A 24,579-nucleotide genomic window follows, 5' to 3' on the forward strand; every position below is an offset into this window, starting at 1 on the left:
CACTAATTTGAATTTTGATGGAAGACTAAAAAAAGAACTGGAAGCAGACAACGAGAGGGATTTGATTGCAAGAAGAAGCTGGAGATACTTCTTTTTTTATTTATTTATTTATTTATTATTATTATTATTATTATTATTATTATTATTATTATTGACTCACATGGAGCTTTCACACAAGTCAACAAACGATCTGATTGGAAACCTGTGGTGTTCTCTGGAAGCTGAGTGACAACAAGTCTCCCCAGACGTCCAGCTCTCTCCACCTCCTTCGATAGCATTTACAAATAAATTTCCGTCATCGCAACAGCATCTTAGCATTGATTTCTCGCATGCAGTGACCATTGGTCTATACTGGAATTTGAGTGGCACTAAACCTCCCCAAGGTCCCAGTTCTCTTTGTGCTTATCCAGCGGAGGTCTGGTCAGTGCTCTCTCCTTGGTCTTTCCATCCTCCTTGACCCTTCTCAGCTCTTTGGTATCACTTTTCTATTGGGGGGAACGATGATGAGACAATGGGAGGGGATGCATGATGGGGGTGTACAACTTTTAGATATGCAGCTTCGATGTTCTTCATTCACTGTAAAGCTTCTTCGTTATATTGTATTCTTGTATTATTCTCAGCATTCAAGGGTTTTCCTTAATATTTCAGCCATTTTCATTATCATTAGTCGTTGTATTTTTGCAGCCATTCCTTTGATTCCAATTTTTGCCATTCTTTTTTCAAAGTTTTTCGGAATTGTTCCAAGTGCTCCTACTATTATCGGTATTATTTTGATTTTCTTTATCATCCAAATACCTTTTAACTCTCTGGCTAGCTCTGTGTATTTGCTTTGTTTCTCCTTTTCTTCCATACTCACCCTGTAGTCAGCTGGGTCAGCAAAGTCTATGATTTGACAGGATTTTTCTTTCTTGTTAATTATTTACGATATCTGGTCTTCTTGCTTGGATGGTTTTTTCCGTCTGCATGTGCATGTCCCATAGTATTTTGTGGTTCTCATTTTCGAGTGCTGTTGTGGGTTTATGCTTGTACCATTTGTCTGTACGTTCAAAATGCAGCCATTTGCACAATTCCTAGTGCACCGCCCTCCCCACGCCTGTTTTTGTATTCCTTTTGGGCCAGTTTGCTGCATTCACTTACTGTTGTTGTTGTTGTTGTTAACAACAACAACAACAACAACTTTCACCCCAAACAAGGCATGTTGTCACTTGAAATGTAAGAGGTTACTATTTGGAAGCATGTCTAATAGGGGATTGTGGGAAGTTGAGTAGGAGATGTCTGTTCACATTACATTTGAACTTTTTCAGGTTAGTACAATCAGAAAATCAGGAAACAGGAAGAGAATTTCAAAGTTTAGCAGTCTGAGGGAAGAAACTATTAAAATAGAAGGCTTTCCGGTATCTATGGACCTCAACAGTGAAGAGGTGAGATCTTGCTGCTTGTTGGATTAGTCAGGAGTATGTACGTCAAGGGGGGCACAAGTACTATGAGCTCATCAGAGCAGATTCCATCAAAGTACTTGTAAAACAGGCACAGATGTTGTGACGATGAGACAGAGGTTTTAGCTTGGCTGATAATGCAGGATCTATTAGATTTGAGACTCTTTTTTGGATACTGTCTAAAGCTGAGAGACTAGTGGTAGATGCACCAGGTCGGATGTGGCAAAAATACTCCATGCATGGGTGAATTGTTGCCTTGTAAAGATATAGGATACTCCACCTTATATTTTGCAAGGCGTAGGTGTTTCTAAGTCTACAGAGAGTGGAAAGTGGAAGTTGGGTTTACTTTCGGCAGCCATGTAACTCTCACTTCACTTATTAACCCTTGCATTTTAGGAGTACTGTTTCTGACAAAGAGGGAAGAATTGCTGTTTTCTAAGTCAGAATCTATTCCATCTAACATTTATCGTTGGCAAGGTTTTAACTTTACAAAGTATTATTTTTTTTTTAGCTCTGTACATCAAGCGGCTTTATGCCTTGTCTGGAGCGATTTCCATGACTAAAAGTCTAAGTAAGTGTAAGATTTGAATGTTTTCTGATGTCAGTTGATTTGCTTAGAAACAAATTTTTTTTTTTTGCATGATTTTGTTTATTTTTATTTATTTATTATTTTTTTTTTTGAAATTTTACAAAATAACTATGCTGTTGGTATTGTGAAAAAAAAAACACTGCTCATATTGCTAATGCGTTTCAATGAATGACGGAAAACACATATGCCTCCCCTCTTTGGGATGTTTATTGCTAACTGCCTGCTGCGCCCCAACTAGGGGGTTCCGATGTGATTGACACTTTATGGGATTGCCTAATTGTAGGAGGCCAGAGTGCTCTTTATTTAAGGTCGCTGACTTGATTCTCCCTACCTTCCGACCTTGTGTTACACCTTCCTGCGGTGGGAAGAAAGTAAATGCCGTCTACAGGCGAACTTTGCAGGCATCTCTGCATCAAATCACCGGATATTCATACTTTCGGCCAGGTTTGTTTCAATCAGCCGGGTTTTATTTCTTTTGGACAGATGCTATGTTTGGTATCCTAGACCTGATATCAATGCTAAAAAGCGACAATACTTACTGGCTCTACTAACAAGAAGTGAAATCTTCGGTTGTGTACTCGGGGATCCTCACTCTGAAAAGAAGAAAAAAAAAATTCAAATTAAAAAAAAAAAAGTTCAAAACAATGGCCATCACAACAAAACAATGGACGTATAAAACATAAAAATTAAATATTTAGCATAATTTTTTTTTTTTTACGTTGCTGAATGTTTCTAGATGAGGATTGATTATTCATTTTATTGGGATTACTGTTCTCATCTGTAATTCATTTCATTCCACGAAAATCACTTTTACTTATAATGTTAGTAATCTTCTCATGGTCCCTCCCGTAAGTATCTGATGTCTTTCTAGAGAGAATTCTGACTAATATCGGGGAAACCAATGCCAACAATAGAATCTTCACATTCATACGATATGAAGATGATGATCTTGACTCTTATTTTCACAACGTTTCAGTCGATGTAGGTGTATCTTGTTGAACTCAGGAATTTGCACAGAAGTTCAAATGGAACGATTTAATCCATGGGGTTAGCATGCTCTTGTTCTGAGACAGAGAGAAAGAGAGGGATGAAGCAGAAGGGGGTCCATCACCTTTTTCTCTTTCTGAACTTTTTTACTTCGTATATCTCCCTAGTTAGCTTGATTTAAATTACCTCCCCTCTAAATTAATCGACAAATATTGTATGACTAATTTAAATCAAATTAATTATCCTCATAATCCTCATCTCAAAAATATACAACACGTCATATTAAAAAACGGAATGAACCCAGATTTATTAAAAGAAAAAAATAGACTTGGCGCTATTTTTCACCATTCACCAATAACATCCAATGTGAATGCACCTGAAGACGATCGGAGGATACATCGGCCGAAACGTTGGAGAAAAAACAATCAGAGACGGAATAAGAACAATTTGCTGTCATGGATTAAATAAAGCATTCAGGTGGAAATTCTTTATAGATTTCCTAGTTTAAAAAAAAGTATTTGGTCGGGGGTTATAAAAAAAAGCATCAAAGATGAAAATAATAGTCAAAATAATTTTGGGTTGGAAATTAACTTCCTCTCGTTTTTTTTTTTGTTTTTATAATTTTACTAAATTTTTATAATTTTACTAATTTTTATAATTTTACTAAATTTTACTAATTTTACTTTTTTCAGTAGTAAAAAAAAGGCATGAATTTATTTTATAATAATACTTTGATAAGTTCATATTTACAGAAAATTGTGTAAAATTTATTTTATACGTTATAAAGTAGGCAGTGAAGAGTTCACACACAGGGGACATAACTCGGAACGAATATTTTAGATTACTTGTTCATGGCGTGCAATATTTGTTGTCTATAGCGATAGACTTTTTTCTTACTAAAAACACAATAGCAGTTGTTCTACTCGATGAGTTTTCGTAATTTTTGGATATATTACTATCTTCGACATGATAGTTAAGCTTAAAACGACATATTTAAAAAAAAAAAAAAAAAAACTCTATCTTAATATGCACCAAAATTTGTGATCATGACGTCTATGTTTCGACATAGGACACATATGCGTCAACATGGCCACAAATTGTTTTCCAGCTGCCTCGATTAAAATAGGATTTATGTAGGGAGGTGTGTAGCAGCGCTGATCCAGCTTGCGCGTATCTTTTACGCTACACCCGAATTCTAGTTGTAAGGTAACCTGTTGGAGAGCGTTCGAGGATAATGGCCAATTTGGCGCGGTGATAAAGTCACTGCGGTCGACGCGTGATCTTCGGTCGTTACCAGTTTTCTGTGATGTTTTGTTTCAGCAAAATGGCCACCTATTCTCCTGCGGCTTTCCCGTTAAAAAAAAAATAAATAAATAATAATAATAATAATAATAATAATAATAATAATAATAATAATAATAATAAAACAAAAAAAGTCACCTTTAAATAGGCACGCTTTGGTCTCAGCACAGAACTAAGCTATCAGGTAAAAACGATGAAAAACGCCGTCAAATAATTAGCACCATCAAAATCCCGATTGAAGCGCTCGTTCAAAGATTAGGTTTGAAAACTATTATTGTGGAAAATGCGGCAAAAAAAAAAAAAAATGATAGAGGATGGTGAGCATGCGCGCAAAAAGGTAGCGCATTTTGAACCCGCAGAAAATGCTTAAGCAGCTCCGTCGGCATTCCCTGGCATAAACGCCTCAGGCGATCAGCCATAAATCAACTGCTTCTCAAAGAGAGAAGGCAAAGACTGGGAGGGTAAATATGTATTTTAAGTAACGTTATTTTCTAGAATAGCCAAGAAAACAAAAAAAAAAAAATGGGAGAAGAAAACAAATGCACTACAAATAAACGTTACTAATGGCAAGCTAAATTACTCTTCAACTGAGGGCAGTGTAAAGCCTGTCGAATCAGAACGAAACACAAAATAGTGGTCTCATTAGAGCCATAGTCAATAATCGCTCAAAAATCGAAAACACTGTTTTGGGGATTTAATATATATATATATATATATATATATATATATATATATATATATATATATATATATATATATATTTTGTGTACAGAAAGTTGTTAGTTGAGACAACTTTCTGTACACAAAATATAAGTACGCTCTTAAAATTTGGATTTTCCTTTTAATTGAGCACTCTGCTGGAATTCTTTTTCCAAAAAAAACTAATCATATATATATATATATATATATAAATCAACAATTAGTGAGTGGCCTTGTCTCTCAGTCTGTGTACGGAACGGTCTCCACCAAACTACTATGCCAATTTTAATATATAGATATGTAACTTGATATATAGGAGATTCGGATCCGTGGAATAAATTCGATTTAATTTTAAGCTGGTAAAAATAGTTGCTAAGAGTCAAAATTGAAAAAAAAATTAGACTTGGTACGTGTAAGTTGATTAGACGTGTTACTTGTACGCATGTAGAAATATACATTTATACCTTTTATTATGTTATTTTTAAGTATATGCATATGAACTTTGCTCAGATGGTATCGAATAATGCTGAAGAACTATATGTTTTGGTTCGATTCCAGCTGATGACTCCCAAACCATTTGTTTTAACTTTTGAAATCACTACTATATATTGTGTACAATAATAAAAAATACGAAAGAGACAATACTCCATTGATTATTATATTGTACCCAATATATAATAGTGATTTCAAAAGTTTTTAAAAAATGATTTGGGTGCCATCAGCTAGAATCGAAACCCAAGCATTTAGCATTCCTATAGTATTCGTTACTATATGACCTAATGACACATGCATACCAAAACTTCTAAAAAATATAACATAGTTAAACATATAAATGTATATTTGTGCATACGTAGAGCACTTACGTAAGTCGACTAATGCCTGATAAGTTTCAATTTGTTCTAATTTTGACTTCGTAGTAGCTATTTTTACTGAATAAAACCAAATCGAATTTGTTCCACAGGTTCAAATCCCATATATATATGTTTTAAGTCTGTAGACTAAAAATTGACAGAGTAGTTTGGTAGTGACCGTTCCGTACACACACACCACACACGCACACACACACACATATATAGAATTCCACTTTTATAATATATATATATATATATATATATATATATATATATATATATATATATATATATATATATATATATATATATATATATATACTAGCAAAACTACCCGTCGTTGACTGGGTTCAAAAACAGCCTACAGAAAATGGACTCTGATTTATGAAAGTATGATAGGTTATGAAAAGGAAGGGTTGTAAAGAGATAGCTTCGAATTTGGGGGTATCAAAACCAAAGCAAAATATGATGAAAGTAAAAATAAAATAGATAAACCCCATAATTTATTATACCATACCTGTTAACACTGAAACACTTATCACAATATTCTGTGGATCTATATTAAAAAACCTTGTTAAACTTTGTGACATATTTCCATTCTATGTGTCTCAATACATCTTCTATCATTATATGTGATCAGTTTTCTATAATAGTCAACAATATAGGAGCCTATTCGTGACCAGACACGATATTTATTTGCTCCCTACCGAGCATATTAGGCATAAGGCGGATTTTTAATGTGAGGAGTGAAGGGGAAATAGGGACCAGCTCCCCAGGGAGTAGGGGAGCTGGATAATGACAATTGGTATGAAGGGTTGCCCCTACATTGACCAAGGTCTTATCTGTGGGGTCGCTCCCACATATGGTCTTTGCTTGCAGTATCTGCCGGAACAGATACTACACTTTGATCTTGGCCCGTGTCACGTTCGTGATCAGACACACACACAAACGTTCAGCTTTATATTATTATCGCATTCTTTACATATATCATCCCATCTCTATCATAACTGTTAGGTGGAGAAGAAAGTTCTTTTCGAATTTATAATTTTGATTTCAAATAAGTTTTCGTTGTGATACCTTTACTTTACATATTGCTTTAAAGAGCGGTTTTCGCTCTATCTAATCGTTTAAATTACAATCGCTTTTAAACAATTGAGTATTCTTTTCAGAACGTTGAAAACAAACTGCGCGCAATTTTATTATTTCAATTTAAGCTAGGCCGAAAAGCTGCTGAAACAACTCGCGATATCAACAAAGCATTTGGTCTAAGAACCACTACTGAACAAACAGCACACTGGTGGTTTAAGAAATTTCGTGGAGGCAGCGAAAGCCTTGAAGATGATGAGTGTAGTATTCAGTCATCGGATGTTGACACGATCAATTGAGCCTTAGTCGAGCCAATCCATGCTCAACTGTTCGCAAACTTGCTTCTCAATTAGATTAACATATACGACAATTTCCAACTACTTGAGAGATTAGAAAGACAAAAATCTTCCCTGCTTTTCTGCAACAAGAATAACCCATTTCGCGACCGGATTGTGACTTGCAAAGAAAAGTGGGTTATTTACGACCACCGGCGACACTCAGCTCAATGGTTAGACGCAGATAAAGCTCCATGACACTTTCCGAAGCTGGAGTTGCATCAAAAGAAGGCCATGCTGAGTGTTTGGTGGTCTGCGACCAATTTCATCCATTACAGTTTTTTTGAATGCCGGCAAAACCATTACGGCGAAGAAATACTGTCAACAAATGGATTGAATGCATCAGGAATTTTGACAACAACACCCAATATTAGTCAACAGAAGATGCTCAATTCTCTCCCACGACAATTCTCGACCGCACATTGCTAAAGCGACCCTGCAGAAGTGGAACAAATTGGGCTACGAAACTCTGCCCTATCCTTCATACTCTCTAGACCTCTCACCTTCCGACTACCAGTTTTTCCAGCATTTCGACAACTTCTGCATGAGAAATGCTCCAAAGACATAAGCGATATCAAAAACGCCTTTAGCGACTTCATCGCCACCAGAACGCAAGATTTTTACGTTACTGACATAAATGCATTTGTTTTGCACTAGCAATAGTGTGTTGATTCTGATGGTGCTTATTTCGATCAATAAATTTTTGCTTCAGCCGAGATATGTTCAGTTAAAAACCGCAAGAAATTTCTTGTCAACCTAATATTATTTCCCACTAAAACTTCTCTCTTTCTCTCTCTCTCTCTCTCTCTCTCTCTCTCTCTTTATCGCCCATTTCAATCTCTCTATCATCATCTCCCTCTTTATATATCCCCCCCCATCTCTCTCTGTATTAGAGTGCTAACGTACGTATGCCAATGCATACGAAATGCGAACTGTCGTCACTGTAAGGAAAAAAACTATAAAAAGGAGCGAAGCACGTTCAAAACAGACGATCACGTTAGAGACGTGGGTGACGTCACAGTTGTAATAAGAAGTCACGTGTAGTGGGAGAATGAGGAAATAAATGTCGTTGTTACACAATAAAGTGGGTTTGAGGTATTCTTTTTCTTGGTCCCCTTTGTGACGTAGACTGCTACAACGTGTTAGTTCCCTTACTACATCTCTATCACAAATACTATTTCATATAATGTCGACTAATTTTGCTTCTGATGAACCCCAGCATTGTGGGTGTGTCTTGTGTAGTTTCTGACTTTTAAGTTCATACACAAGCGCTCACGCAATTACGCTTTATATAATAGACTAGCAGGAATCTGTGGAAATTTTGCACTTGTTTTTCTAAGTTCTTGTTTTACCTTACATATTTTAATCAAACGAAGTACATGCTACAATATTTCTTGGTTTAGGGATTGAGTTATGTTTGAAAGGGACAGGATCAGGAAACTGCGCATGCATAGAAACATGCACGCGACCAGCACGTGTGCGGACGACAAGCAAAAAAAAAAAAAAAAAAAAAAGGGAAAGCTTTATTTGAGAAAAAAAAATTAATTACTGACCAGCAGATTCATTAGGTCACTTGCCATAGGTATTGACATGTCCAGCACGGCGTGGATGTCCAACTCTGGATTTGTATGATGGAGTTCCTTAAGAATTACGTAACTCGAGTTGACATTGGAAGCTCGTTTAACGTTCAGGGTCATCTGAAGATCGCTCTTGCCCATCACCTGAAACAGTTGCTGAACACGCATTAAACCTGGAGGAGGAAGAGGAAAAAATAAAACACAACGTGAGTATATCAGAATGTAAAACAAAAATACTTGAAAAAAGAGTAAAAAAAATTTTTAATCTATTTTCTGTACATGAAAGTGTTACGTGTTGAGCCATTATGTTGAACAAATATGGCGGTAGTAAATCAAATCGGCGAAGAATCAATGCAATCATGATCTCGAGTGTTGAATAATTCTTAGTAACAAAGATGGCGGTGAAGAATCAATGCAGTCACGATTCAGTCGTTTCAAGACAGAGGTTGACAGCGAACTGAATTGAAAGCAAAAATTCGATATTTTTTTTAATAAAATTTAAGGTTTCTGATTGGTTGATTGTCCTAACCGTAAGTTATAAGTAAGATCGTTGGAATCATTGGGGTCATACTCTTAACAGTAATCAAAAACATTTTATTGTTATGGTGCGTCCACCTTACGGATAATAATGAATTTTTCTACTGACTACAAATGTAACAAAATGCATGTAAAAATATCAGCAGGAGCTGTAAGATAGCTGGCTTGCGAAGATATTAGCAGCAGTAGCCGAAAAAGCACATATGCAAATTAGAGAGTGTGCGCAGTCTTGCGTCAAAAGAAAAAGAAAAATACTCCATGTGGTCGGAGAGAGAAGCAAAATGTGTGCCATAAAAGATGGATGTGTAAAGTCGAAGGCGAGAAATGTCTGGTCATGGTCAGAGTGAGGTCGGGAGAGAAGAAAAATGGTCAGTCTTAAAGTCACGCCCGACAAACTCGAAAGTAAGTTCGACAACTCTAGAAGAGTCACATCAGTATTTTACACCGTCAAATCATGTGCTATTTTGTTAAGAAAATTATATTGAACGAATTTGACATAAACACTTGATTAAATAAAATAAACGAACAAAATATAATTTTTTATGTATCTATAACTATTTATTTAACAGAAAAACGGAACAATTTCTAGGAAGTGTATTATTATTGTTTTAACAGAAAAACGAACAAAACAAAATAAAATCTGAAGTAATGAAACACATAACAAAATATAAATTCCATCTCTTTTCCTTAATTTCTGCGATTGTTAATACGTAGTCAAAAATATCAGTTTCCATATTTCAGATTTATAAATCAAATTAAATAAAAAAAAATATATATATTGGTACTTGTACAGTTTAATCAAGACATTAAAAAAAATGAAAATATCGAAAAAAAAAAAAAAAAAAAGGTTTTATTGCACGTATGTTTTGAACTGAAGATCTCCGGAAAAAAAAATTCACTTAATTTGATCGATTAGGTTTTTTTTTTTTTTTTTTTTTTTTTTTTTTACAGCGGAAAAAACACGTTTTTATGACAGCACGTTGAAGGCAGACATCTTGAATTTTTTCTTAATTTTTGTTTGGAGTTTACAAACGCCACGGGGAGATAACTCCAGTTAAAACGCCGACACTCCCTCCCCATCTTTAATAACTAGCTTTTCTTCCTAAAAATCGAACATTTTGCTCGGTATCATAACAAATTGTTTTTTCGCTGTAAAATAAAAATTACTTGATGAAATTAAATGACATTTTTTTTTCGAAGAACTTCATTCCATAACGGATTCGTACAATATAAACTTTTTCGATATTTTAATTTTTTTAATGTCTTGATTAAACTGTACAAGTACCAAATATTTTTTTAAAAACCGTGAAACTTTGCCGTGCGTAATAAAAGAAATCGTAAAATTTAAAGTAAAATATTTGAAAAAATATATAAAAATATTTAAAATATATTTTAAAACTTTAACAATTCGTTATATTGTGATTTTACAGTGGAAAATACTGATGTGACTGTAAACATAGCACTGAGTTATGTACCCTTAACCCGAGCTCTCCAGGAAGGAGAGAGAAAAAGACACTGTCATGGCGGACCCAATAAAGGTACACATGTACGTCGCTTATCGAGGCTAACTACTGTGTCTTGTTGTCTTTCCCTTATGAGTGAAGTCCTTCCCTCTTAATTATACATGGTGTCAGGAGTCGGATAAAAACAAAAACAACGAAACAAAGGAAAAATACAACGACCCATCCTAAAAATAAAACATGAAAATACGTATGAACGATGAAGGACGCACCCTCACCACGTGGTAAACTTTTTTTGTTTCTTTGTTTTGTTTTTAATATCCAGTCAGTATACATATTCAATACTTTTTGACACTCTAGTTAAACACAAATATGTCTAACCCAAACGAAGCTTCACCAAAACATGCCGAAATCGACCCAATTTCTTTCATGTTACAAATGCAACAACTCACCATGCAAGAACAGATGACGAATCTCATGGCACGCCTTCTGCCCACCGGGCAACACGCCCTCACCCCATTGTCGCGCCATTCACGGGTGAAGCCCGAGCGACCAGTAATAGAACCTGACTCGTCAGACAATAAATGGATCATTTTTAAGGATGCATGGCTTCGTTATAAGGAGATGACACAACTTAACGACCCCACAGAAATCCGGAATGAGTTACGATCTGCATGCAATTCATCTGTCAATGAGATGTTATTCAATTTTATTAGTCCCGTATCCCTACACATACCACCAAGGTCGCAGCAGCGGAATTGGATAGCATGGAAGAAGCGTTGCAAGCTGGAATAGAATCCCGATACAACCAAGAAACATCTCCTATCAAGATGGTGCGCATACAGCAAGAAGCCGCGATGGATCACCAATACATGAACCTCGTGGAAACAATAGAACAAGGATTCCTTGAACACAAGGATCTTCTACAGCCAAATATTAAAGAGTTTTGGAATATGCGAAGCGACCTATACACAGTTCAGTCTCTAGTATTCAAGGAAGGCCGCATATTAATTCCAAAAAACCTACGTCGCAAACTCATCGACCAACTCCATGTTGGCCACCAGGGGGTCAACAATATGAGAAGCAACGCCAGACAACGTTTTTTTTTGGCCTGGTATGGGAGCACAATTGCAGGAAAAGCGCAATCAGTGCAAGCGCTGCAACGAAATTGCCCCATCAAACCATAAAGAGCCTGCAATGGAGCCTGTCCACCCAGAATACCCTTTCCAGTCGACAGTAACAGATATTTTCAACATGGCGGGACGGAAATATATGATATATGCTGACAGATATTCAGGTTGGACAGAGGTATCTTCAATGCAACAAGACGCCAGGATCTCCACAGTATGCAACATCTTACGCAGGTATTTTGTGAATTATGGTGTGCCGGAGGAAATTGCTTGTGACGGTGGACCCCCATACAACTCTGATGAGTGGAGGACATTTCTCAAAACATGAGGCATATCCCTCCGAGTCTCGTCGGCATATTATCCACAAAGCAATGGCAGAGCTGAGGCAGCTGTCAAGCATATGAAGAGGATATTAACAACAAATGTTAGCCCCAATAGTTCACTGGATACGGATGAAGTGGCAAAAGCACTGCTACTCCATCACAACACACCACCACCTGACATAGGTGCGTCACCATCAGAACTTCTATTCGCTCGCCCCCTGAATGACCACTTACCAAACCCCACAAAATTTCGCCGTGAATGGTTGGAACTAGCCGACATGCGCGAGAGGGCCATTAACCAGCGTTTCCTCAACAACATGAAACACACTGAAAACAGGCAACAACTCAACCCACTAAGAATTGAGGAACATGTGTCAATTCAAAACCAACATGGACACAAACCACTGCGCTGGGATAACACCGGCACGATTGTTGAAACTCTCCCCCACAGACAATACCGTGTATTAGTTGATGGCAGCAGAAGAACCACACTCCGAAACCGCCGTTACCTTCGCAAAATAAGCACGGATAGCCGCAACCTGGCTCATGATGACACCCTACCAGATGACCTACCAAACAGAATCAGGATCCATTCCCCACAGTCACCTACAAACTCAAACCCAGTACGCCCAGACAGCCAACAACACCCTCAAATACAAATAACACCAACTCCACCTTCCACACCAGGTACTCAAATAAAGAATGAACCCCTGAAAATGACAGATACAGGGCAGAATGAAAGATCTGAAGCTAGGTCTAGACCTATCCGTAACAGACGATTACCGTCTAGATTTAAGGACTTCCAGCTTGGATGATAATAATAATAATAGTGGTAATAATAATAATGATAATAATAAAAAAAAAAAAAAAGACTTTAAATAAAAAAAATAAATAAATAAATAAAAATAACATGTAAACATAACACTGAGTTATGTACCCTTAACCCGAGCTCTCCAGGAAGGAGAGAGAAAAAGACACTGTCATGGCGGACCCAATAAAGGTACACATGTACGTCGCTTATCGAGGCTAACTACTGTGTCTTGTTGTCTTTCCCTTATGAGTGAAGTCCTTCCCTCTTAATTATACAGTGACCATCAAATTAAAATAAAAAATATAAAAAATACTAAAATATATTTTTTTTTTAACCGTGAAACTTTGCCGTGCGTAATAAAAGAAAGCGTAAAACTTAAAATAAATAAAATATTTTAAAAATATTAAAAAAGTATTTAAATATTATTTAAATATTTCATTTATTTAAAGTCTTAAACTTTAATAATTTGTAATATCGTGAGTCGACGGTGTAAAATAATTATGTGACCCTTCTAGAGTTGTCGAACTTACTTTCGGCTTTGCCGGGCATAACTGCAAGACTGTCGAAAAGTGTGTGTGTGTGTGTGTGTGTGTGTGTGTGTGTGTGTGTGTGTGTTCCAGCTGAGATAAACGAGTGGCTCTGTGGTGGCGGCGAGAAACTTTTAAGCTGGTGTCGAGACGTTAGGGTTTTGTTAATCTCGTGGCAGACGAAATGCATTAAAAAAAAAAAAAAGAACAAGAAGCACACATTGTTTGGAAAGTAACGGTAATAAATGCTTTTTGTTAAAACAGAAAAAAAAAAAAAAAAGCTGAGTTGGATTTATTTATTTTTGTTTGTTCCTTTGCGACGGTACCGGACAGTGTGGAGGTCCAAAAGAGATTTGAAGTGTAACAAACACGGTTCGTGCGTAACGGCCACGTTAGATAAAGACCAAGAGAATCTTCATCCCAGCGTTGTATGCAAGTTATGCAAAGTCATACGAACTAACGTATACCATCTAGAGCTGGGACAACAGAATATTCTCAAAATTGTTTTGACTCTCGAGTATATATCCGACGCAGTCAGACACAGTTAATCAACCGGGAACCACATCACTCTATATAAAAACATACAAGATGTCAACGGATATATACGCAAGGGTCAAAACAGTGAAAAAAAAAAATTCTGTTGTCCTAGTCCTAATAATCACACAAATTATTTGTTGTATTTGCACTTTTGTTTAATATATTTTGTTTTAACTAAATACCAAGTTGTGTTTTACGGGACCACAACAAAATGTAGGTTATTTTGTTTTACGGCATATCAACCCTTTTCGGTATTATATATTTTTTCTGTGTTGAAATCCTTTGAGATGAGTAATTTGTGCATTTATTTATTTATTTGTCGACTGTTATCCTCATCTTCATAGTGGTTTCACCATATTTCGGCCAAATCATCCTTTGGCCTTCTTTGGGTGATTAACCGCAACAGGATAGAAATGCTGAGCCTCTTAACTCCATCCCCAGTAATTACTGCCTTCCGCAGTTGCTATTATCTCACCACGTGTTGGTCAACTAATCTTCCGGCCTGCTTTGGGTAGGATTGAAACCGCTATCTTCAGACAATGCCAAATCCAGTAATTTTGGAAAAAGTTTTATGCTTCAAGCTCTTTATATCTTTAAATATTTATTCATGGTGTTTGGTTTGGTTGATTTGTTTTACGACATATGATTTTTTTTCAAATTATTTAATGTCTAATTAAATAATTTCAGAAAAGGTTTTTATACTTCAAGTCGTTTGTATCTTCAAATATTTAATCATGGTGTTTAGTTTGGTTTGTTTTGTTTTATGACATAACAATTCTTTTCGAGTTATTTAAAAGTTGTGATTTTATGTGAAGAGAGAATTCTTCCGTTGCAGCACTGAGACCGTCCATTTGACCTGCGACTGGTGTCGGAATAAAACAACTTTGGGTCAGTAAGACAATAAATATTTTTCATAGATTACATTTTATTATGGCAGAATGCCAACATTCTTTTAGCACACACAGCTTTACATATACAATCGGCTCCCCAGCCCTCGTCGGAGGGAGCAAAAAGCGGAGCATCTTGTTTTTCCCCAATTCTCTCTCAGGTGGTAACTGCATTTCTGGAAATTGTTTTACATGACAATTCTACAATCCAAAATAAATCAACAACCAAACAATAAATGTTCAATAATATGTATTATTTCGAACTACTGTTCTCATCTTGGAAGATGAGAACAGTAGTTCAAACTATTGAAATAATGCATATCAGGGTTTTACGTTGCGAGTGAAACAGTCGCATTTGTGAGTGATTTTTTTCAAGTTTCAACTAGAAATAATAAAACGCTTATCTTTGGCGATTGTATTTCTTCCATCGACAATCTTCCAAAACTTATTGCTGAGTGAAAAATATCTTTTTAAAAACTGGATTCTTTTTCCATTTCATAAACACAATTTTAATTCCAATGACTGCGGTTCTTCAACAAAAATATAGAAACATTTTTTTCCAATGTTTACCAATAAGAGCCATTGTTAAGATACACCTGAAGAATTTTAGAGGTTACATCGTCTAAAACATTGTGAAAATAACACCACACATCAGAACAGTAGTCTAAACAATCCAAATAATAACTATAAATCTTTATATTTCAACCTTCTTCTCAATCTTGAAATTATCAAAATAATCACAGTTGCATTCCCAGTTCGCCATGTATCCATACATCACTAATGATATACATCACATTATCATCTATATTATAATTCCTATTCACTATCCATCTCCTCCGATCATACTGGGAGATTTCCTTACAAAGATATGTCACCCTTACAGTGTTTTGAAAGTTACAACGGATGGTACAGGTTTTAGGAAAAAAAAATCAAAGTAAAACAACCTACTACTACCACTACATACACCCATAAAAAATTAAATAAAAAAAAACACCTAAATATCAAAATAGATAAAACATCTCTACTCACCTTCATTCGAAATATATATGTAATGAACCACCCTCCATCCCAAGTGCTCGATGAGGTCGACAATTGCCCGGATATTAATGGGGCGCAAAAATAGCATGTAGGGCGACTGATCTGTTGTGTTCATGGCCATGCTTGTCGTCAGATACGGAATTTGGAAGGTGTTACTGTACGACTTGACTGTCGCCAGCATTGAAGAGTTCGCCTTTCCGAATACAGCAAAAACACCCTTGGACATAATGGAACAGACTGGAAAATAAGCAACAGAGAACAACGTTAGACAGTATAAAAAATTAAAGTACATTAAATAGAGTATTAAAAAATCCTGAAACAAACAACACCAATAACATTCCTACACCAAAAAAAATAACAATGTTGCATTACAGCCGGGAGTATGGTCATGGTCATTATTGTAGCATCCGCCCTGGATCAGTTGAGCTGGCTTTTCCCAACAAGTTAACAATGTCCCGAACACTGGCTGATCAGCTAGAGGAATTCAAGGCTGCTTCCATTATGAGTGCAAGCCGTTCGAGGTTCCAGTAATGTGATTAACTAATTTAATTTGTGACAATCTGTTAGTTCGGTAGCCTGTAAGATCTTATGTAGACAGAAGGAGTGAAGAGAGAAAAAAAAAGAAATGGCCACCTTTTTATATGTTTGCTCAATATACAAATGAGACACTTCCGGTTGAATATAAAAGAAGAGCCTGATTTTTCAGAAGGTGTGGGTTTTGAACCTGACTATTGAAGTGGTGAGTTATGTCAGTTGTGTTTCATATTTTGCAGTTGGATTTTGGACTTGACTATTGAAGTGTGTTAGTTGTGAATCATGTTTTGCATTTGGGAGGTGCTTGATAGCAGAACGTAGAGTGTTGGAAGTGTGGTATCGTTGCCTCTTGATTTTTTTTTTTTTTTACCACAAGTAACCCTATAAAGGTGAAAAGGAACAAAAATTTTTAATTCTCTCAGTCGTGAAGGATTTCTCCTCCACTGAGAGAGAACAAGAAATTAAAGTGCAGCATCTGAAGAACAGATATTACACTTTGATCTTGGCCAGAAGGCCGGTGATACCGTTAGAGCACAGTGTAAAGCAGGTGATAATAAGATTGCAAGAATTAGAACTGGGAGGAATAAATTCAGAAAACTTCTGCAATCACTAACCAGCATAGCATCGCCACTGTTGACAAACGGAAGAGCCTATCAAGTTTAGTTTGGTTTGATTATTTTGTTTTCAGACATGTCAATCCTTTTCAGGTTATTAAATGTCGAATTCAGTAGTTTTGGAAATACGTTTTTATACTTCGAATTCTTCAAATATTTATTCATGGTGTTTTCTTTGGTTCCTTTGTTTTGTGGCATATCAAGTCGTTTCGGATTATTTAATGTTGAATCTAGTAAATTAAAAGAAAAACAGTTTTACAACCTGCTAATCTGCAGGAGTTGAGACAACAGAACGAACAAACGCCCCCCCCCCCCTAATGAGATGGAAACACTGTTCTCAATCTTGTGGCGAAGCTCTTTGTAGAGAATATGCAATCCGTTTGTTTTTGTTTTTTTTGTTTTTTTGCTTGTTTTTTTTTATGTGTGTGTGTTTTATGCTGTGACCTCTGTGGAATTTCTATGGAAATTTGAAAGTTGTTTAGCCATTTAAGCTCTGACCTATCGGCGGTTTAGCCGTGCCACAAAGGCTGGACAAAGATTAATGTCGAGATGATTGTGTTTTACGATCGAATGAGCAGGACAAAGAGGTTGCGTGTTTCCTCTTCCATTCTAATGTCTTCTGTTTGTTTCAACATTTTTTTTTTTTTTTTTTTTTGCCGAATGAGTGAATGATTTGATCGATTGTTTTCAAGGAATTTCTTTCGGAGATGAATCTTCCTTTCTCCATGTCAACATTGGACATCTTTCATTTCGCATAAAATCAGATCGATCGTATAAGATTGTCGATCAGAGAAAACCCAATATATCAAAATGCATATTAATAAGGTAACAAACGATCAAGACGTTTACAAGACTCGTATTATTTGGATTATTCGGACTATTGTTCTCATCTTACTTATTTACTAGCATGGGTACCTGGCGTTGCCCGGGTGTTGAGAGGTGGTATAGTAAAGCTATTAAGCAACCAATACCCAGCCCTAAAAAAAAACAACAACTTTTCTTGAATCAATAGCAGCGAGTACCCGTGCGAGACTAAAAAAAAAAAAATTAGCTGCAGTAGACAGGCAGGCTCGAACCTGTAACACAAAAGAGAAAAGGAGGCGAGAAAAGCGGGAAATTTGAAGGTCAGCTTAGATCATGAATAAAATGTGTGATTGCTATTTTTTTGATTGACGCCGTTTGAATGTTGTAAAAATAAATCGTTGTTTGACGCTACAGTGAAGTGCGCGGACGACATTTTTTGAGTATCTACGAGTATAATATAACATTTGTCTTTGAAAAACTTTGTAAAAATTATTCTTTGTAAAAATAAATCATTGTCTGACAAATTTCCCGCTTTTCTAGCGACCACCCTGTATTTTTTTCCGATCGCATAAAATGAAATATGAATGTTTTCAGGTAGATAAAAAATATTTCCACTCATACATTTTTTGAAAACTGCATTTTGCATTCATCCATAATTCAATAAGTATCGAAATGTTGTGAAAATCTGACCATAAGTTAATTTTTGGTAGATTTATAAAACATATTTATGTCTGCACATTAAAAATGGCTACTACATAAGAACATCGTTTTGAGGCATTGATAAACGTAACCATGATTTTTGTCTCGGATTTTTTAAATTAATTATTATAACTTTATTTTAATTTGTTTGTTGAGTAACCCTGAAAAAAAGGCTGTTTGGGTACTGCTGCTGCTGCTGCTGCCCCTGGTCCACACAGCAACCGTGTCTGCCGACTTGACAAGAGCGCTCCTAACTCCCGAGCTGAACTGAATATTGTTTAATTCTCTCTCACTGAACTGACTTGCAAAAAGTGTCTGGGCAGTCGGCATTTCTAGGTGAGTGTGTCTTAATCGATTAGCAATAAACTAACCCCTTATCAAAGAGAGAAGGCAAGGCCTCGGAGGGTGGACCTCCTAGAACTGCACATAACTAAAACCCCACCACAAAATCAACAGGGTCCGAATCATTACAGGAATGATCTAATTCTTTTTTGATTTCGGGGGCCAATTTTGCAGTCTTCCAGGATGGTTTTGTTCAGGATAAGTTGATCTTTTGTCCCAAGCTTCTTTCTGGTGCACCCTTTTGGTTCATTTGCAAAGTAATCACCATAGGCCAAGTGTTGATAAATTGTGTCGGCAATTATTCCTGTCAGACATTTGTATGTAGTTGAAAGGCAGCAGATAGGTCGGTATTTGTTTGGCAAATGTGTCTCTTGGCTCTTGTGTATGAGAGTCGTTTTGCCAATAGTGAGCCATTCTAGTGGTCCTTCTTCTCCCGCAATAATTCGTTTGATGCCAGAGCATTAAGTTGGTGTAGTGCTGTCAGCTTTTTCAGTCAGAAATTTGGGATGTTATCAATTCCTCAGCTTTTGAAGTTGCTGTAATGAATTATTTTTTATTTATTTTTTTATTTGCAGCTGCCTTGGTAATTTCCTTTTATTGTGCCTATCTACTCCCTCCGCTAATGTTGTTTTGGATCCTCATACAGTGACCTGTTCCTTTTATCTCTTCCTGTGTTGGTGCTGATGTTACCTTGATATCATCTCTATTGAGATTTCGGTACACCATCCTTGGGTTTCTGTAACAACCTATTTATGGACTTGAACTCAATTTGTTATATAGTTATTATTATTATTAGACGAAGGAACCACTTGTGCGCGTATGTTACGTGAGTTCTTATTAGTAAAGATACGAGTCTTAAGTGTGATAGACAGTCTTAGGTGATGAAGAGACAGTCTTAGGAGAGATGAGAGTCTTGGGGTGATAGACAGTCTTAGGTGAGTTCATGTTGTAAAACATGGGATGGAAACATTAACACATTAACATATTTAGAGAAGAGATGTGGACATTAACACGTAGATATAAAGAGAGAGAGAGTGAGTGTACATATAAGTAAACTTTGAGAAGTGATTCGCTATCTAGATAGACAGACCGATAATTGAGAGGTTAGCATTTATGCCGATGGATTGACAGGTTGGCATTTATGCTTTGACAGTTAGTGTTTGTATAACATTAATAGACACATTTACTTTCTAACACATATATTTTTTAGATGATGAATTTCAAATAGATTGTACACATAAATAGACAATACCTTTTTCATGTAATGATGGACACAGGAGACGGAGTTATAAAAACACATTGAACATTTATTCTTCTTCCACTTGAACCGGTTGGTGGCTTTGCGTTCAGGAATTCAAAGGTTCACATTCTATTGTTTCAAAAGTGATCGTCTCGCTTCTAGACGATTGAAACCCATGTCTGCGCCCAGACTATCGTCTGTCCCTCAGACTCCCTCTGAGTTTTTCACTGACCGTCCAACTAACTAACTAACTCTCACTTCCTATATTGATAAATCCATGCATGTCCGGCCACGTGAGCAAAATTCACGTGTTTCAACATGCGCGAGTCGCACGTTTCCTGAACATTCTGATTTTCCAATAACCTATTTTTTCTTGTGTTGTTTCCACAAAGGAATTCAACCTACATATCTAATTTATTTAACCCATATTTTATTATCCACATTCTTTCTAACAATTGAATAGTTTATTATTTATTTCATCAGAATTAACAATTTACTGGACATTCCATTTAAACCTATTGTTCTTTAAAACTTATATCCAAGGTTCGATTTCTGCTTTCTCTCATTTTATTTTCATTTTAAGTTATCTCATTCATCTGAAGTTGAGGAATATATTTATTAATTTGTGAGACAATAGAGAGTAAATTTTTAGTTGTAGTGGCCTCCAATATTTCTCTTGATAAATCTGTTTGTCTAATTTGGTCCTTGAATATTTTGTCCTTGCACCTACCCCATTTCTCAAATCTTGAGTATTTGTGAAGATATTTTGTTTTTCTGCATTAGGCTAATTTACTATTTTATAATTCAGCTTTTTTGTGGTCTTTGCTTCATTTTGCCGAAGTCCAAGTTTGTGAAGATATTTTGTTTTTCTGCATTAGGCTAATTTACTATTTTATAATTCAGCTTTTTTGTGGTCTTTGCTTCATTTTGCCGAAGTCCAGGATCAGAATTTGTCTGGTCTGGTCTGGTCTGGTGGATTCTTCAGCGTAGTGTTGCTACCTGTAATAGTATCACTGGGAAAAGTTGCACTGTTACTTTCCACGTATGACCCAGTGCATAGCCATGATGAGGGGACCATTTTATCATGGGCAATATCCCGCCAGCGTTTGCTTTTGTTAAGTTTCTTGTTCATATTGATTTTTGGGAACATTTGGTCAGGGTTTACTTCCTGTGAGAAGCATCCTCATATTTGTACATCTCCACATACCCTTTTGAAGGGACATTCTGGGATATATTAATAAACCCCTTACAGAGAGACTGAAGATACAGAAGGTCTGTATCTAGCAGGCTTTCCCATTCTATAACCTTCTGTATAATTAATTGAATGCAAAGGGAAACAAGTGAAGCATGCATGGTCCATTGTGAGTGCACAGTGAACGAGGCATAAAGAAAATGCCTCCCACCCTTCATTTAGTCTCAAAAGACCCTAGGTGCCGTCAAATCCTAGTGAAAATGAACAAACGGTGCACTTTTAGGCCTTAACATATGTAAATTTGAGTTCTGCACCATGCAAAAAAAGGAAATGACTAAGTCCATCATTTACCTCCCACCCCCATTTAGCCCCCAAATCCCAAAGGCCTTAACATATTTAAATTTGAGTTAAATACCATGCAAAACTGCTAAATAGACATACACAGAAAATTTTGGACAAATATGGTAAAATAATCCCAAAAATGGAGTGTTTTTATTAGCCCTAAAAGAGCCCCTGGGGCACACCCAAGAGTTATCGCAAAGTATAGACTTAAGTAGATTCTACTGTTCAGTATTTCCATACATATGAATTTCCATACGTATGAATTTCCATACATATGAATTTCCATACATATGAATTTCCATACATATGAATTTCCATACATATGAATTTTCATACATATGAATTTTCATACATATGAATTTTCATACATATGTATTTCCATACATATGAATTTCCATACATATGAATTTCCATACATATGAATTTCCATACGTATGAATTTCCATACATATGAATTTCCATACATATGAATTTCCATACATATGAATTTTCATACATATGAATTTCCATACATATGTATTTCCATACATATGAATTTCCATACGTATAAATTTCCATACATATGAATTTCCATACATATGAATTTTCATATGTATGAATTTCCATACGTATAAATTTCCATACATATGAATTTCCATACATATGAATTTCCATGCATATGAATTTCCATACATATAAATTTCCATACATATGAATTTCCATACATATGAATTTCCATACATATAAATTTCCATACATATGAATTTCCATACGTATGAATTTCCATACATATGAATTTCCATACGTATGAATTTCCATACATATAAATTTCCATACATATGAATTTCCATACATATAAATTTCCATACATATGAATTTCCATACATATGAATTTCCATACATATAAATTTTCATACATATGAATTTCCATACATATGAATTTCCATACATATGAATTTCCATACATCTGAATTTCCATACATATGAATTTCCATACATATGAATTTCCATACGTATGAATTTCCATACGTATGAATTTCCATACATATGAATTTCCATACGTATGAATTTCCATACATATGAATTTCCATACATATGTATTTCCATACATATGAATTTCCATACATATAAATTTCCATACATATGAATTTCCATACGTATGAATTTCCATACATATGAATTTCCATACATATGAATTTCCATACATATAAATTTCCATACATATGAATTTCCATACATATAAATTTCCATACGTATGAATTTCCATACATATGAATTTCCATACATATGAATTTCCATACATATGAATTTTCATACATATGAATTTCCATACATATGAATTTACATACATATGAATTTCCATACATATAAATTTCAATACATATGAATTTCCATACATATAAATTTCCATACATATGAATTTTCATACGTATGAATTTCCATACATATGAATTTCCATACATATAAATTTCCATACATATGAATTTCCATACATATGAATTTCCATACATATGAATTTCCATACATATGAATTTCGATACATATGAATTTCCATACGTATGAATTTCCATACATATGAATTTCCATACATATAAATTTCCATACATATGAATTTCCATACATATAAATTTCCATACATATGAATTTCCATACGTATGAATTTCCATACATATGAATTTCCATACATATGAATTTCCATACATATGAATTTCCATACATATGAATGCCGTGTAAGAGTAAAAACGAGCGTTGCGTAAATATGTCATGCAAATAATTGTGTATCTGTTATTTTGTGGAGTAAGTCAAATGATTTATGCAAGTTTTAGTTTAATGTTGGAACATAAAACTGAAGTAAAATTAATTATAATAAGAAATCTAAAAAGTTTTTGTTTGCTCATTATTTGTTTGTTTATATATAAGTTTTGTTCGGTTCAGGAGGTTTTTGATGATGGCTATTTTGTAACAGTGGGGGGGGGGGTATTCGCTCTTGAAATTTAGAAGGTAAGAATCATAGCAGGTAGGTTTTTTTGTAGTTGGAAGTGCTAAAAGTGTTATTTGCAAAACTTATCTCTTACAACAAAAAATATTACTTATCAAACTAAAAAGTATTACACAAGTCCTCATCAACAACGGATTCCCAAATTATATTGTTGACCAACACATAAACATCACAGTCCATAAGTTAAACAACATCCCCAGTAATGCACCACAACATCATAACTTTAATACAATCAGCCTATTCTACTGCAATCAAATGCATCCAGACTTTAAGTTAGAAGAAATCAATATTAAAAAAAGCATCATCCATGGATACATCGTCCCAGTTGACAACAATAACATTAGATTCATCATTTACTATAAAAAATTTTAAACACAAAAACTTAGTTATTAAAAACAATCCCTCCTCTCCTCTAAAACCACCTCAACGCACTAATGTCATCTATCAATTTAAATGTATCTTGGGAAAATGTAACTCCTATAACAACAATGCAACTATTAGTTATGTCGGACATACCACCACTACATTATCCCATCGCCTTACCTGCCATAATATTAAATCTAGTGCCATATTCCAACACTTACATAAAATACATCACTGCTCCTCCTCGAATTTCAGAGAAATTTTAATCAACAACACAAAAATACTACACCACGAAACAAATGTTAAGAAGCTAAAAATCTTGAAGCTATTTATATAAAAACATAAAAGCCTACCCTTGA

General features: G+C 35.3%; 1 protein-coding gene across 1 annotated transcript in view; it reads right to left on the reverse strand.

The window, feature by feature from the left end:
• Positions 1 to 24,579, reverse strand: part of LOC145242128 (glutamate receptor-like) — a 229,511-nt gene that overhangs the window by 87,920 nt on the left and 117,012 nt on the right. Inside the window, exons 3-5 of the mRNA XM_080105052.1 lie at positions 16,104 to 16,349; positions 8,839 to 9,035; positions 2,565 to 2,618 (exon numbers count right to left, since the gene is read on the reverse strand). Coding sequence (XP_079961178.1) covers positions 2,565 to 2,618; positions 8,839 to 9,035; positions 16,104 to 16,349 — 497 coding nt within the window. The remainder of the gene's footprint in view (positions 1 to 2,564; positions 2,619 to 8,838; positions 9,036 to 16,103; positions 16,350 to 24,579) is intronic.

This window comes from Euprymna scolopes, chromosome 21 (assembly GCF_053919585.1).
Source record: "Euprymna scolopes isolate OS-2025 chromosome 21, ASM5391958v1, whole genome shotgun sequence".
Classification (NCBI taxonomy): domain Eukaryota; kingdom Metazoa; phylum Mollusca; class Cephalopoda; order Sepiida; family Sepiolidae; genus Euprymna; species Euprymna scolopes.